Below are 17,734 nucleotides of genomic sequence, written 5' to 3' on the forward strand. Positions count from 1 at the left end.
CCAGACGTCGGGTGGCTTGGATCTGGCAGTAGAGGAAGCCCAGGACTTGCATGTCCTTGGTGGAGTGAGAGGGGGAGTTGAAGTGGTCGGCCACAGGGTGCTAGGGTTGTTAGGTGCGTGTGCCCCAGAGATGTTCTCTGAAATGTTCCGCGAGTTGGTGTCCTGTCTCCCCGGTGTAGAGGAGACCACATTCAGAGCAACGGACACAATAGATGAGGTGTTTGGATGTGCAGGGAAATCTCTGCCAGATGTGGAAACTGATGCAAAGTAATTATTCAGTTCCTCAGCCATTTCCTTGCTCCCCACTAATATCTCTCCTGCATCATTATCCAGCGGTCCAATGTCCACCTTTGCCTCTCTTTTGCCCTTTATATATCAAAAGAAATTCCTACATTTACTGTTTTAAAGCATTGAAATATGCTTGAGCTTGCACTAAATGTTGAAAGAACAGCTTGGCCACCTGTTTCATAGCTTTTACAGAGTTTTTAGTGATCTTTGAAAGCTCAAATGGATTCTGCTCAGCAGGGTTTGTTTTCCTAGCTGAGTAAGGAAAAGTGAGTTTATTTGTTTTGACACTTTGGAGCTTCTGAATAGAATAGTGGTTTATTAAACAGCTATTCAAGTTATGTTTGTTCATTTTGACAGACCTATGAGATAAAATACATCCAAATGCACTGGTGAGTTGTTTATTTAATGGACACCGTGAGAGTGTTTGGGGAAAGAGAGGGGATAAAAAGGGTGAAAGGGTTGAGGGAGGCATATGGTGTGTTAGCTTTTATTGGTAGAGGGATTGAGTTTCGGAATGATGAGATAATGTTGTACCTGTACAAAACCCTGGTACAGCCACTTTAGGAAGACATTTGTTGAGGTTCCCCATGGTAAGCTGATGAAGAAGGTGAAGTTGCATGGGGTCCAGGGTGTTCTAGCTGGATAGATAGAGAACAGGTTGGGCAACAGGAGACAGAGAGTAGTAGTGGGAGGGAGCTTCTCAAAATGGAGACCTGTGACCAGTAGTGTCCCACAGTGATCCGTGCTGGGAACCACTGTTGTTTGTGATATACATAAATGATTTGGAGAAAGGTGTAAGTTGCCTCATTAGCAAATTTGCAGAGGTAAAGTAAGACTAGTGACAGTAGCAGATAGTGAAGGAGACTGTGAGAGAATACAGCAGAATATAGATAGATTGGAAAATTGGCAAGAAATGGCAGTTGGAGTTCAATCTGGACAAATGCGAGGTGATGCATTTTGGAAGATGCAGTTCCAGAGCAAACTATACAGTTAATGGAAAAGTCCTGGGGAAAATTGATGTACAGAGAGATCTGGGTGCTCAAGTCCATTGTTCCCTAAAGGTGGTAATGCAGATCAATAGGGTGATCAAGAGGCATACGGCATGCTTTCCTTCATTGGAGGGGGTATTGAGTACAAGAGTTGGCAGGTCATGTTACAATTATATAAGATTTTGGTTTGGCCACATTTGTGTACAGTTCTGGTCACCATACTATCAAAAGGATGTGGATGCTTTGGAGAGGATGCAGAGGAGGTTCACCAGGATGTTTCCTGGTATGGAGGGTGCTAGCTATGAGGAGAGGTTGAGTAGATTAGGATTATTTTCATTGGAAAGAAGTCAGTTGAGGGGGGAATCTGATTGAGGCTTACAAAATCATGAGAGATGTAGACAGGGTGGATAGCAAGAAACTTTTTCCCAAAAGACGCAATTACTAAGGGTCATGAGTTCAAAGTGAGAGGGGAAAAGTTAGGGGGGGGATATGCGTGGAAAGTTCTTTACACAGAGAGTGGGGGGTGCCTGGAATGCATTGCCAGCAGAGGTGGTAGGGGCAGGAATGATAGTGTCATTTAAGATGTATCTGGACAGATACATGAATGGGCAGGGAGCAGAGGGATACAGATCCTTAGAAAATAGATGATTTAGATCGAGGATCTGGATCAGCGCAGGCTTGGATGGCTGAAGGACCTGTTCCCGTGCTGTAATGTTCACTGCTCTTTGTTCTTTGGAGTATTGCGTACAGTTCTGGTCACTGTCTTATAGGAAGGATGTGGAAGCTTTGAAAAGGGTTCAGAGGAGATTTACTAAGGTGTTGCCTGGTATGGAGGGAAGGTCTTACAAGGAAAGGCTGAGGGAATTGAGGCTGTTTTCATTAGAGAGAAGAAGGTTGAGAGGCGACTTAATTGAGACATATAAGCTAATCAGAGGGTTAGATAGGTTGGACAGTGAGAGTTTTTTTCCTCGAGTGATGATGATTAGCACAAGAAGACATAGCTTTAAATTGAGGGGTGATAGATATAGACAGATGTCAGAGGTAGTTTCTTTACTCAGAGAGTAGTACGGGCATGGAACGCACTGTCTGCAACAGTGGTCGATTCACCAACTTTAAGGGCATTTAAATGGCCATTTGATAGGCACAAGGATGAGAATGGAATACTGTAGGTTAGGTGGGCTTCAGATTGGTTCCACAGGTCAGTGCAACATTGAGGGCCGAAGTACTGCGCTGTAATGTTAGAAGTTCTATGTTTGGGGGAATGGGACAGTAAGGGCGGTTTGATCAAAATCAGGGAAGGTAAGGGAATTCAGAAGTGTGAGTGAGGCAATGAAGGTGAGGCTACTTAAGGGGAGTTGTGGTTGTGGTGGAGAAGCATCCATAAGGGTTTCTATACTTGCAGGCCTAGGTTGGGCTGCTGAACTGTTCTCTAAGTGAATGTCAGGCGCCCTCCCACACTCAGGGGCAAAACAGATGATCAGGCATACCAGCTCACACACAAGGATCATCATACGCCAATGGGCTTTAGCAAAATGCCTGTGACTTGGAGTCAGAATACCCATCTGTCTATCCTGTGGAACAGAACAATGCACAGCCCAAGAAAATGCAAAGGAATAATTTGGCTATGTTTTCTTTCTCTTTTAAGATGCAATGCAAGTTGAAACATTTCTATAGCAAAACAAATGAATACTTTAAGGAATAGAGACTGGATCATCCCACAGTTTTTCCCCTTCTCATCGTTTTTCTTAGAATACAGGATGTCCTTTGCTTGAATCCGTGCATATGCAATTCTCTTGTTGCCGCTGAGCATCCAAATGAACACATCTGGAATAGTATGTTGTGGCTGAAAATAAAGAAAGAGAGAAAATAACTAAGCCTTTTGTTTTTAACTGAAAAGTCAAAATATTACAAGTTCTGGAGATCTGAAATGAAAACAGAAAAATCCAGCCTTTCAGGCATCACCTTTAGAGATGGAAACAGAGTTAACATTTCAGTTCTGGGAGCTTTCTTCAGAATAGACAATAGAGTTCAGGAGGTGATGATTGATCACAGATGTGAACAGTAAGCTTTTTGGGCCCTGCCAAAGGACAGGAATGGAAGCAAGTGGAGCCCAAAAATACCAGCAGTGACCAAACTGCCAGTTTCCCAACCCTGTTCCTCATGGATTTGTATTTTGACCAACATAGGTTAGGGGCAGGGAGGATAGTCTGCCCTCGCAATGCAGCCAGCCCATTAGACTCATATAATCCCTCCAGTCCGTAAGCAGCCCATTTGGCCCATCAAATTCGCAATGACCCTCAACAATGTATCCCGTCCAGAACCACCCTGTCCCTGTAACCCTGCATTTTCCGTGACGAATCCACCTAACCTGCACATCTTTGAACTCTGGGCAGAAATCAAAGCTCACAAAGAAACCCACACAGACATGGGGAGAACATACAAACTCCACACAGCCACCCAAGGGTAGATTCGAACCTGGGTCCCTGGCACTGTGAGGCAGCAGTGCTAAAAACTGAGCCAACATGCTTCATTAAGAACCTTGTTAATGGTAAATTAAAGGTGCTAGACAAGAATTAAAGGACTCTCCTGAATTTTCCAGATGTGCCTACATAACTCCAACACTGTATTAAAATACTGATGCATCACTGTGTTGCCATCCAACTGGTAACCCAATACTTTAAAAGCTGTGCTGTAAAATTAAATACAATGCACATTGTTAAAACAAATAACAGATATTAAGAGGAAAGTATCTCCGGGAAGAGCCTTGTAATATTATCACTGGACTATTAATCCAGATACACAGGTAAAGTTCTGGGAACCTGAATTCAAATCCTGCCATTGCAGATGGTGGAATTACAATTCAATAAAAATCTGGAATTAAGAGTCTAATAATAACTGTGAATCCATTGCCAATTGTTGGAAAAGCCCACCTGGTTCATTACTGTCCCTCAGGGAAGGAAACTGCCATCCTTACCTCATGTGGCCTACATTTGATTCCAGATGCACAGTGATGTAGTTGACTCAGTTAGGGATGGGCAATAAATGTTGGCCTAGCTTGCCTTAATGCCGTGAATGAACAAAAATAAATTAAGTGGGGAAAAATACGGGACTATTGAGAAAGGACAGGTGGATGAGGGAATGGAGAATGGGACTAATTGAACAAACTCTTTCAAAGATCTAGCATCAGCATGATGGGCCGAATCAGCTCTTTCTATGCTGCCCTTTTTCTATGGCAATTATATATATATATGACTGGTCTGCATTGAAGCTCTGTGACTGGACCCCACATGTCCATAATTCTATCCAGTGTTGAGTTAAAGCCTTCTTGAAACACACTCATAGATAAATGGAGATGGTTCCTGAAGTGATTAGGCAAAAAACAAACAATATGAATGTTAACACAGAGAAAGTTGCTGCCTCATCTTTAGATTCCTTTACCAGATTGACAAACTAATGTTTAATTACAGTGAAATATTCCTTTCTATTCTTGACTGCACTGTACCTCATCTGCAAGAAATCGTAATTTTTGCATCCAGTTCTGAATTTCACGCAGCCATTCATTCATTGACATCTTCTTCTTCTCCTGAATCATTGCCCTTGCTTCATTGCTTATCAGTTCCTGGAATACAAAGAAAGATTGAGCAAGGTCATGACTGTGAAAGCTGACTTTGATGGTTCACCAAACAATGTTTTCTTTCTTCGTTTCTAGTTTTCTGTCAGCAGGTTACACTAAAACATGTATCTGCAGGCATACATGTCACTCAACAATCTGGAGAAGGGATCTGGAGTTTTTGACTTTCTCCTCTATAGTCCAGCAGTGCTCACCTACTTTAAAAAAGCACCTTAAAGATTATGTGAACCTGGAATTCAGTTTAAATTGATGGAAATTCTTTCTGCTAATTGTAGTGTTCTGCCTGGAAGAGGTCTGAACAGTCTCAGCTGAATTCCTTATAGGCATTGGACAATACAAGCAAAACAAACCAATGTTTCTGCACTGAGGGTTCAGAAGAGATTTACCAGGATGTTGCTGGGAATGGAGGATTTGAGTTATAAGGAGAGACTTGGACTGTTTTGACTGAAGTGTAGGAGGTTGAGAGGTGACTTAATAGTAATTTATAAAATCATGAGTGGTATAGATAAGGTGAACAGCAGGTGTCTATTCCCTAAGGTGGGGGATTTCATGACTAAAGGGTATATTTTTAAGGTGAGAGGAGAAAGATTTTAAAAAGACATGAGAGGGAATTTTTTTTTAACACAGAGAATGGCTTGAGTGTTGAATGAACTTTCAGAGGAAGTGAGGGATGCAGCCTTTAAAAGATATTTAGATATTCAGACAGACTAAAAATGATAGCTCGTGGGGGAAATGGAAAACTCAGAATGATATGGCAGCTTGTCCTTTTTCTCTTTGAGATGAGCAGTCTGTTGATGCAGACTAGATCTGACTGGTATCAAACTGCATCTGACTATACTTGATGCTGTTATTGAGTGACTAGTCAAACCTTCTATTTCCCGGTAATGACATTATTGTTTTACTCAGCAAAAACTTACACTTCTCTTTCAAACAAAAATATGCAAATCTTAATGTCCTGGAAAGAATTCCAAATGAATGGTTTCCACTGGTAGTGTTAAACATCAGTGGGCATAGATGGAGAAAGCATCATAGTTTTCAGTTACCTTCTGCATTGTACACATAAGTGTCATATGTTGGTCTGTATCCATGATATAAAGGAGCCAATGTCAAAGGCTCGAAGTTCAAGCAAAGGCATAAAGCAATTTTTTGAGTTGAGGAGCAAGCAAGAAAATGGAATTAAGGCCATAATGAGATCAGCACTGACCTTGTTAAGGGCAGATCAAACTCAAGCAGCTAAATGGCCTACTCATGCTTCAATTTCATTGAGACAAAGTGAGGTGACAAAATACTCATCACGGGCAACATATGGAGACATTTTAGATCTAGCTTGTTGTTTTATTTGTGAAGTTTGTTTAGTGTTCCTCAACTCAATTTCCAACATTAAATTAAACAATGCTCTGAAAGCTGGATTTCTTTAGCCCTATGTTTGTTAAATGAAAAAGATACTATCATCAGCAAGCTGGGCAAAATGGTTTCACTCTGTGCCATAATGACTCTATGATCTGGAAATTGTAGTTAAGCATCACAATTATATGATGCTTAATGTATTTGTCTCAAATTTCTCCATCCACTATTTGCAGAGGCATTAAACCCATTTATTCTAAATGCATGAACACACCAACCATATTTCCAGGCTCATGTTGTGATAACCCTGGAGCAGAACTGCTGTTTGAACTACATGGTTACTGTTTCATGCAATCCAAAAACCATTTCTTTCATAGCATGCCCTCCTCTTGTCTTAAACTTGCAGTTCCAAGATTTTCCGTATCAGTCTGCCTCTTTCTACTTCACTTCTCACTGCAAATGGAGGTCCAACCCATAATGCCACAGCCCTCACCACTTTGGATTTGGTAAGGAGGCAGATTTCAAATCCAACCCCACTGGAACAGGAGTTGAATCCTTTGCCCTCCAATCTGTTCGCCACCTGTCCTCCAAAGAGTCCAAGTTACTTTGACAAATTTTATATGCTTATCACCAACTGCGATTCTGGATAGTGATGGTAGAGATTGTGATTTTCTTTCCATCGTATGGCTGACCAGGAATCTCTCTTGCTCTCTCTATAACCACATGACCTGGCTGTGTGGTGGAAGGATTTACAAGTTGAACCTGAATCTATTCGGCCATGTTGCAAATGCACATTCTTGACCATCAAGTCCTGGAGTGGCACTTGAAGCTAGATGCTCAAAGGCAGAAGCCACTAGGCTACAAGACTTCCTCACTCCTTAAGAGTTACAGTATTGCAAAAAATAAAAACCTGTCAAAATACAAAATGCAATCAAAAATTGCAATATTAAAGCTCCAAATCATGAACTTCATGTTCATGTTGGAAACTAATAAAATGAAGCGAAATGTATTAGGCATTTGAAGTATGCTATATTGCTTACAGAGGCTGCATAAGAGTTTGGAATCAGCTGTGCATATCCTACTTTCTATTAGTCAGCCAATTTGATATTATTTTCTTTTGGAAGCAATTTTAACTTTAGACCATTTTAGTTTGGTCTGGTTAGTACTAAATTGAATCTAACAACAACAGAATAGCTGCAGTATGCCAATCCTCATCGTATATTGGCACTTGCCATGTTTAAAAGCTCCTGCATGTTTTGGGAAGTAAGTACCTTTTACAAACATAAAAAATAGGGCATAGTGCAGGAGACTACAGAAATTAAACATGAATCTTCCCTGAACTCTTCTATAGGAGAAAAAAATTATCAGGCATTAAAAGAATGGTACATTTTTAAAGTTTTCTTTGCAAACATTCTTTTACTGTACAGGGCTGAGAAGAAAGTGGTTGAACTGGTAGTCATGATTTATTCAATCGGGCCACTGATGGGTTGCTTGTTTGATCAATGTGGGAAGGTGGAGCATGGGGAGATGTATGAGCAATAGCTGGACTGTGGACACAGGATTGTGAGCTGATGTGATGGTACTTTCAGAAACCAGAACAGGCAGCCCCGCCTATAAAAGGACACAGGTGTCAGTTCAGGACAGACCTGAATAAAGCCTGAACCTAACAATTTTCACTATAAAGCTCTCAAAAAGAGAAGTTAAAAATTATTTCTTCATTGTGCCAAGAGGGGGCAATTTTTTGATGCTCTATTTCATTGGCCTTTGGTTAATTCTGAATTTAAATAATGATCCAAATTTATGTTAGAACGCCCAAAATAGAGAATGTGCTGATTGTCCAGGATTCCTTTAAATTTCAGGATTGGGTCTATTATTAATATAAGTTGTATTTTGTTTTTACAAATTGCCATCAGATACTAAAGACCTTGATTATTGCTAAAAAAAAAAGACACATTTTGTCCCAGATTTTTGTCTTGTACTCATCAGCACATTTCACAAGAATTACCAAAGTAAATTACAAAGTGTAAAAGCAAATTACTGCAGATGCTGGAATCTGAAACCAAAAGAGAAAATGCTGGAAAATCTCAGCAGGTCTGGCAGCATCTGTAAGGAGAGAAAAGAGCTGACATTTCGAGTCTAACTGACCCTTTGTCAAATTTTCTCTTTTGGTTTCAGATTCCAGCATCCGCAGAAATTTGCTTTTATCCAGTGTTTAACCCACTGCCACCTCTCTTCCAGGAATGCCTGCCTTGAAGAAGTACTGCTCTTCTCTCTGACAGGATTTTCGTTTGTCTCTCTCCCCCTGTCCACCTTCACTGCTCTCCTTTTCTCTCTCAGTGTTAGACAAGCTAAGACTCGCTTCCGCAGCCATATTTCCTTCCTCAGTGACCAGCTTTGACAAAGGTCAGTTAGACTCGAAACATCAGCTCTTTTCTCTCTTTACAGATGCTGCCAGACCTGCTGAGATTTTCCAGCATCTTCTAAATTACAAAGTATACTGTGTGAGAAGAGAGTGCTGATTGCTTGGCAAGTGGACTCTACTTGGTCAGGGCATTGCCATAGACAATATATCAGTTGGGTGATGACTAACAATTAACTGTTAAGCTTTGTTTAAACTTAAATCAAATAGGTTGGCTTTGATGCATTCCCCTGGGCCAGAGGCTGTTAACTATTAGGTTCAGTTGAAACAACACAATGAATGTACACATTCTTTCTGATGCAAAGAACAAGCTCTGTGTATTAATACATGTTGTTTCCATATCACACAAGAACACCACACTGCAAACTCGAATGTTAATATTAAATTTGTTGTTAACACAAGATGAAACATTTCATCCCTCTTTTTTAAGGAATATTCTTAAAAAATTGCAATTCAAATCTTTGGTCAATAGTTGAATTAGGAAACAAAGCACTTGGATGTCTCAAAAAAATACTAGTTGCTGCCACCCTGTATTTACTTTCTTGCTTCCTCTAATGGCAAATCCCCCTACGCCCAGAAATGACCTTTCTGCTGGCCACCTGCCAACAGACTCACTGACCTTGTGCTGGCTCCAGTCCAGCAAGCTGCATCAGGCCACTAACTCCCCAACTCCAACTCTCTGAGGCCAAAGGTTTTGGCCTTCATGCTCTAAAGGATAAGGCGAGCTGTCAGTGCTGTCTGTCAGTCAGGCACTTAACAGTTAAAATCCCCCCACTACTTTTCTTTACCCCACAGTAAACCTCAAGGAATCTATTTCATCAGGAATTAATTATGGAAAGATGGCTAGAAGAAGGTGATGGGAATTTACATGTGCAATTGTCTTTTAGCTGCTCTGTACTTTAACAGTTATAAGACGCATCATGTCTTAACGGCCAAACACACCAAAATATTTCTTTGGAGCTGCTCACTTCTGCAGAAGTCCAGCACAAACTCCAATGTTACACCCAATTTGGTTTTTGCCTGATTTTCAGTGGCTGAGCAGCAGCAGCATTGAGATCACAGCCTTTATACACATTCTGTTCAGTCAGTGTCCTACCAGTTCCATCCTGCTGGTACTGAAGCGTTTCTTGTCAAGCGCCGTTTGTTCAACACCTTCCATTTCCTTTTCAGTAAAGCTGGCAAAATTTCTGGAATACAAGTCCATTGAGCTATTAGATAAGTGGTGGCTCTTTCACAGTAAAAGGCAATAGTTCATTGCTAGCGCTGAACTTCAAGGGAAAGTCCCACCAACTGGCTATAGTTAACAAAAAACTTTGAAGAATTGTCGTAAATAAATAATTTGCTTCTTATCATCCTGCAATTCTTCTCAGCACCTGAAGAAAGTCAAAATCACCCCATTTATCCTTCACTCCTGATCATTATTCAGTGGCATGATGGGAAGCCTCTGAATCATGTTCTGACTGAAAGTATGAGATGAATTGACTACAATTCTAGATCATAGAACCACAGAAGCTCTGCCTCTAGACAGCTATTATTGTACATAAATAGCATTGGTACCTACCTGACAAACTGAAAAAAATGCCCAAGCATGCCTTATCCATAAAAAGCTATAATTTGATTGATTACTACCCCATAAGCCTATTTTTAATTCTCACTAGTGTGACGGGAGTGTTGAAAAATGTGTTGCTGGAAAAGCGCAGCAGGTCAGGCAGCATCCAAGGAGCAGGAGAGTCGACATTTCGGGCATAAGCCCTTCTTCTGCTCCTTGGATGCTACCTGACCTGCTGTGCTTTTCCAGCAACACATTTTTCAGCTCTGATCTCCAGCATCTGTAGTCCTCACTTTTTCCTGACGGGAGTGTTGTCCACATTGCTATAAGGCATCAGACAGTGACCGACAATGTATCCACTGATGCTGAGCTCAGTTTCAAACGAGCCACTTGGCTTCAGTACAAAGCCTTGGGCTAAACATGAACAAAACAGTTGAACTCCAGCGGTGTGACGAGAGTGACTGTCTTTGAAACCAAGACAGAATTTGACTGAGTGTGGCACCAAGGACCCCTAACAAAACTGGTCAACGAAAACGAGGAAGAAGACTTCCCATTGGTTGGAGTCACTCTTATACAAAGGGAGATTGCGTGTGGTCGTTGGAAGGCAATCAGCTCCAAGACATCTCTGCAGGAGTTCCTCAGGCTGGTGTGCTCGGCACAAACATCCTCAACTGCTTCAATGACATTCCTATTTAAAGATCAGAACTGTGAAAAACCACTAATAACTGCATAATGTTCAGCACTATTCACAACTCCTCAGATACTAAAGCAGCTGATATCTGCATGTAGCAAAGTTTGGACATCATTCAGGCTTCAGGTGATAAATCTCATGTACTATATACATATGCAGCATAAATGCTAGTGAATGACTATCTTCAACAAGAGCAATTCTAACCACCTTCTCTTGATATTTAATAGCTTTACTGCAATCAATTCCCCTACATGAATATCCTTTAGCTTATAAGTGAATAGAAACTTAACTGGATATTTCCAAAATCTATTTCATGAGATTCCTAATTGCCTTTGAGAAGTTAATGATAAGTCCTTTCTTGATCACACTAGTACATCTGTTGAAAATATATCTGCAATGTTCTTAGGGTAGAGTTTCAGAATTTTGATTCAGCAACAATGAAGGAATAATGACAGTCAGGATAGTATGTAAGAATAGGACAGCAAATTGTAAGCAGTGGTATTCCCATATGCCTGCTATCCTTGTTCACTTAGACATTAGAGGCTGTAGGTTTGGGAAGTCCTGCTGAAGGAGCCTTGATGAGTTGCTGCAGTACATCTTGTCGATGGTACACACTGTCGAGATAAGGAAGGAAATGTTGAATGGGAAACCAATCAAGTAGGTTGCTTGTCCAGATTAGTGTTGTGCTTCTTGAGTACAGCTGGAGCAACAAAGGCCAGTGGACAATACTCCACCACATTCCTAAACTGAGCTTTGTCCATGGTGAAAAAGACTTTAAGTCAGGAATTGAGTTCCTCACTGCAAATTACCCAGCCTATGACCTACTCTTGAATTCATAGCGTTCATGCAGCAAAGGAGAGTTAGAATGTGGCGCTGGTGGAATTTGAATTCAATGAATAAAATCTGGACATGTAACCTAATCTCAGTAATGATGATCATGAAACTATCATCGATTATTGAATGAACCAATCCAGTCATTTAAGAAAGGAAATCTGATATTATCTTTCATTCTAGATACACACTATTGTAGTTGACTGTTAACTGCCCTCTGAAATAGTCAAGCAATCCATTCAGTTCCAGGGCAATTAGGGTTGGGTGATTAATGCGGGCCTTACCAGTGATGTCACATCCAGTGAGTGAATATACAGAATGAAGTACAGTTTAAGGCCTGAGGTGTTTATTCAGAGTCATTTAAGTTCCAATAAGGTGATTCCATGAGCATAACCCTTGCAAAGACCTTAATGCAGGGCCTTGGTGTAACTATCACCGAGAGTATTGTATGCTGGTTTTGTTTTCCTACCTGAGGATATATTTTCCATTGAGAGAGTGCAGAGGAGATCCACCAAACTGATACTGGGGATAGTTGGACTATCCTTTGAGGAGACATTAGTTTGACTGGGCTGATAGAACTGAAGAATGACATCCTTACTTCTGAACTCAAGTCTTCGTGCAATGAAAGCCAATAGATCATTTGCCTTCCTAATTTTTTATTGCAATTGCTAGTCTACTTTCATTATTTGGTGTACAAGAGTACAACAAGAGCTCAGAAGGGACAGAAAGGACCTGATTGAAAGGTATAAAATTCTAACATGGCTGACAGACTAGTTGTAAGGAGGAGATTTTGCCTGGTTGTGGAGTCTATAAACAGTGGACACAGTCTCAGGACGCAGAATAAACCATTTAGAATTGTGATATGGAAACATTTCTTCACTCAAAGGATAGTGAACCTGTGTAACTCTCTACCAGAGAAGGTTGTAGAGATCAAATTATTGAATATTCTCAGGAATTGAGAAATTTTTTTTCAGACTTTCAATGCATCAAAGGATATGAGGAGAAAGTGGGAATATGACATTGAGATAGAGGATCACCAAAAATCATTTGATAGGCAGAGCAGGCTCAAAAGGCCAATTGGCCTACTCCTGCTCCTAGTTTCTCTTTTTCAATGTTTCTATGTTTTTTGACAATATCCAGAATAAATCACCCCACTTGATTGGCACCACATTAACAAATATTCACTCACTCACTGTTCAGTAAGAGTAGTGAATACCATCTACAAGATACAATTCACCAAGGTTCCGTAAACAATACCTTCCAAACCCCCAACTACTATCATCTACTAGGACAAAGGCAGTAGATACATGGGAGCACCACTGACTGCAAGTTCTCTCCAAGCTACTCACTAACTCGTAAATATGTTGCTATTACTTTAGTGTTACTGAGCCAAAATCCTGGAATTTCCTTCCTAACAACATTGTGAGTTTGCCTACAGCACATGGCCTGCATCTGTTCAAGAAGGCAGCTCACCACAAGCTTCTCTGTGACAACTAGGGATCGGCAATAATTACTGGTTCAGCCAGTGACATCTACATCCATGAATTCTTAAAAATCCAGTCCTTTGGCATTTCTTGTTTTTTGGTCACCAATTTATTCTTCTTAATTCTAATCTTGCTTTTCTAATCTAAATTCGTTGTTGACTCGTGACATTTTCTGTGTTAGTGTAAGTATCTTTGGATTATCTATTTGTTTTAAACCCTTTGTTTAAAGATTATTCAGTCAAGTACTGAATATATATGGTCCTCAAGTATAGAGTAGAGCAACATTATTTAAACAGGCAAAACATGCCAGGAATTAAAATCTACAAGTGGAGCAATAAAATGCATCGCAATCTAGCAGAGACTTAACCATAAAATGTAAAAGTTATAAATAGAAACATGAATTCCAAAAAAAATCAATGTAAAAATAAATTGCTGCAAGCATCCTTGAAATATGTTTGTACTCTATAGCTAAAGGAATGAAATGTAAATTGCATTCAATTCTGGTCGCCTCATTACAGGAAGGATGTGGAGGAATTGAAGAGAGTGAAGAAAAGGTTTACCAGGATGCTGCCTGGATTAGAGGAGATGAGTTATAAGGAGTGGCTAGAAAAACTCGGATTGTTTTCTCTGGAGCAGCGGATTCTGAGGGAGACTTAAGAGAAGTCTATAAGATTATGACATGCATATATAGGGTTGACAGAATCTTTTTTCCAGAGTTGAAATGTCTGAAACTGGGGGTATGCATTTAAGGTGTGAGGGGGAAAGTTCAAAGGAGATGTGAGGGGCAAGTCTTTTACACAGGAAGTAGTAGGGGTCTGGAATGCACTGCCACAGGTGGTGGTGAATGCAGTTACGATAGGGGCATTTAAGGAGATTTTAGATAAGCACATGAATATGCAAAGCATGGAGGGGTACGGACCAAAGGCAGGCAGAAGGGATTAGTTTAATTTGGTGTCATTTTGACACAACATCATGGGCCGAAGGGCCTGTAGTTCTGTACTGTTTATGTTATATGTTCTAAATTTGAAAATGGAAAGGCATTTGGGTATTGTGTTAGTATTATTCCTGTATGCGTTCTCAGTTGATATATCAGAGTCATTTTGAGTATTTTACCTGCATCTGACTATAAATTCCCATAGAATAGCTTTCATCTTCTTATTGACTCTAGAATCAGAAACCTTCATGCATTCTTTGATTTCTTCCAAATCTTCTTCCTAAATAAGAAGTTGAGATAATGGATAAAACTGTCAAGCTCCTTCGTCTTTTTTGTGGGGTTAGGCCCACTATATTGTAAGCAGTTTGCCTCTTAAATAATCATTGCCAAGTGTGCCACTGATACTTAAACTTCAGTGAATGATTACATATATCACATCCACTTTCACACTTGGGATCTAACTGCACAGTGTACACAAAAGGCTCTGACATATACATATGCCTCATGCAGATGATATGGATTCTGTAGAGAAGCAAATACACAATTCATTATAGTTGGCCAACCACCTGAGTCGATAACCAATTAACATTCAGTTCCCCAGTAATACAGATATCGATTTCTGCTTGACAGTAAAAATTGTGGTCTGTTTCATGGATGTCAGCAAAGATCAAGGCAGTGATAGAGCGATTGTAGTGTTGGAAAAGGAGTGTTGTGGAAGCCAGAAGCTTTGATAATGCAGAGATTGTGGTAAAGTTAATGGTGGGATCCTATTTAAATTGATCATTCTGCCTGGTCCACAGTCAACCAGCCAGGTTGAGCGGCTGATGAGTGGAAAGGTCAAACTGGAAGGATAGGGTAAAGAAGGGAGGAAGAGGAAGATCATAGGTAGGTGTTGAAGAGATCATGAGAGATAGGGATATTAGGCACTCCTGCTCGCTGGGCCCACAAGCAATGCTAGCAAAGATATTTACTGGATCCAATCCCACACTCATTTCAGTTACAAATCACTGGGGAAATCACAGCTGCTTAAAAGTAGCATATTGAAATAACTGACCTGCCCTTCCAGGCACAGTTAGTCATCCAAACCCCATGTCAATGCCCTCATCACCACAATTGACCCTAATTAAAACTGGAAATAAAAAGATTTGAAACAAGTTGGTATTGGGTTTCAGACTTTTGACATTTTAACCACCTTTTATGCCCATCTCCCAGGTGGGAGGAATTGAGGGAAGGGTGTTTCTTGCAGTTGTGCAGGAGGAGAGTTGGTAGTAGTTGGATGAGTGGTAGTTGGGTCAATGTCTCAGTCAGTGTAGGGACAGATTGAAATGGGGGGAAGAAGGATGAGGAATATAATATGGTGGGGGGCACATCAAGATTCCAAGATGACAATGGAGAGGAGGGTATTAGGGGAAGTTAGAATCTTGGAGCAGGATGTTGGCTGGTTTGTGAAGTCAGGAGGAATTCCTGTTCCTCATGGTTCACAAACAGGTCTGTATCTTATGGACACAATCCTAGCCCCAGTGTCCCATTCCACCCACCAACCTTCCTTTTAGCAGCTTCTTTCAAAAGCTCAAACTGAGCAAGATGCCAGCTGAGAGTGACTCTTGTTCAATCACACACCTCCCTCTCTACCTTTGTAGCAGAAGAGAGCGCAGATTTGAGGTGGCTGAGGTTGGATGAGAAACTTTCAAAGCATTAACTTTTCACATGACCTAGGATTTAAATTTACCCCAGGAGAGCGGAGAAGATCACTGCTATGTGGAAAGGAGAAAAGGTTGATCCATTTGGACAGACGAATTATTGAGAGAGGGTCAGAGAGAAAGTCAACAAGATCAGTGAAGATGGAAGAAATTAATTATTAGATAGTTTTCAAAAAACACGAACAAGCCTGTCAGCAATTTTGTCCAGGACGTTAGAACTGTGCAGTCGAAAGATTTGGTCCTCCCAGTGACTCTTGACATACATGCAAGGTTTCTTGTTATTAAATGGCAAATAGTAGTAACATCTGCAAACAAAAGAAGGAACCCAGTTAGGATCAGTTAGCACATTTGTTACTTGTGTTTTACTATTTGAGACAAAGATTTCAGGGAGACTGAGGACGAGGAGAGTCAAAGCTAAAAGTTAAGTGTTGGCCCTATTTTCCACATGGTCTCCTTGTCTGGATTAACAGAAACAGAAAAACTTGTGTTTACAGAGTTATCATTGGAATTCTCTGCCCTTCTTCAGTTCCAATTCTTCCTTAATTTTCATCATACCACCATTGGCCAGGCCTTAAACTCTGAAATTCCTCCCCCACACCCAATTCTCCTTTTGAGACACTCCTTAAAGCCAACCTCTTTGACCAAGCTTTTTGACACCAGTCTGAATTTCTCCTCAGGCGATGATGCCCCTGGGAAGCGCCCTGACACATTTTACTGTGTTAAAGGCAAGTACACAAATGCAAGTTGCTGCTATCCCTGTAAAATAAATTCAAAAGCATACACAGTGAGGCAAATCAGACAAAATAGATGTCAAGCCATAGAAGAATGTATTTGGGAGATGACCTAAATTTGGTCAAAGATGGTTTTTAAGAAAGGAGGGATGTAAGGGAGATGGCACCTTCAGCATTGAGTGTTTAAATGAGTGAAGCCATTGGTGGGGCTAAAGGAGGGAGACACAAGAGGCCAGAAGCAGAGGAATGGAATGTTTGGGGAGTGGGATTTATAGTACTGGAGAGGTTAGGGAAATGGAGGAGCAACAGCATGAGGAGGATTTCAACACAATCCATTGGGTGACTTGGACTTAATACAGATCATCTAGGGTAGTGGTGATGGTTGAACAGAATTTAGTGCACGTTAAAATACAATTGGCAGTGTTTTGAATGAGATAAAGTTTATATAGTAGAGAGGATTGGGTGTCAGTCAAGAGATTTTGAAGTAGCAAGAGTTTAGCATTAGAAATACTTCACATTATATTTTGTAATCCATATTAAAAAGCAATCATGCTGAGTATTTGGTGCCTGCCATATTGGAGATTTGGGGACAGCATATTGGTGGCAGGAATTGATGGCTGGGTTTTGGTGGCTGGATATTGATGGATGTGCCTTAGGGCCACTGTGATCTTCCAAAATCATTCTAATTGCTTTCAGAAGTTGGAGAACACTTTCCTAGAATGCTTTTCCTCTGAATTTGCTTCAGTTTTAAATTTCATTTATTTTTGTACTAGTTCCAGGAATTGAGAACCATAAATTCAAAGTCATTATGGCACAGGGGGACCATTTACTCTATCAAAGTCTTGCTAGCATTTTACAGGACAATGTTGTCAGTCGCAGCCTGATGCTCTTTTCACTTATCTCTGTAAGTTTATTTCCCTTAACTGTTCATTATCGAATTTCTCTTTGAAATTGTTGACTGTCTGTCCTCCATCGTATTTTAATTAGTGAGATTAATAGGATCATGATATTTAGTTATGATGTGACTGCATAGGATAGGTTTGAGCTACTTGACCTAACATCCATCATTTCCATATGTTTGCATTAAAGATTTAAGTGGGTCATTGTTCGACAAGAATTTGTGTCCATTAGCACATTCACCAT

The 17,734-nt window shown here is 40.5% G+C and overlaps 1 protein-coding gene across 1 annotated transcript in view; it reads right to left on the reverse strand.

Moving 5' to 3' along the window:
- The window catches only part of fer1l6 (fer-1 like family member 6), a 152,471-nt gene that overhangs the window by 81,947 nt on the left and 52,790 nt on the right, over positions 1-17,734 (reverse strand). Inside the window, exons 14-18 of the mRNA XM_043688527.2 lie at positions 16,045-16,165; positions 14,340-14,440; positions 9,768-9,858; positions 4,780-4,896; positions 2,968-3,120 (exon numbers count right to left, since the gene is read on the reverse strand). Of these exons, the coding sequence (XP_043544462.2) occupies positions 2,968-3,120; positions 4,780-4,896; positions 9,768-9,858; positions 14,340-14,440; positions 16,045-16,165 (583 nt within the window). The remainder of the gene's footprint in view (positions 1-2,967; positions 3,121-4,779; positions 4,897-9,767; positions 9,859-14,339; positions 14,441-16,044; positions 16,166-17,734) is intronic.

The sequence above is a fragment of the Chiloscyllium plagiosum genome, unplaced genomic scaffold, assembly GCF_037043375.1.
Source record: "Chiloscyllium plagiosum isolate Xiang-an unplaced genomic scaffold, Cpla_swu_hap1 HiC_scaffold_4, whole genome shotgun sequence".
In the NCBI taxonomy this organism is placed as follows: domain Eukaryota; kingdom Metazoa; phylum Chordata; class Chondrichthyes; order Orectolobiformes; family Hemiscylliidae; genus Chiloscyllium; species Chiloscyllium plagiosum.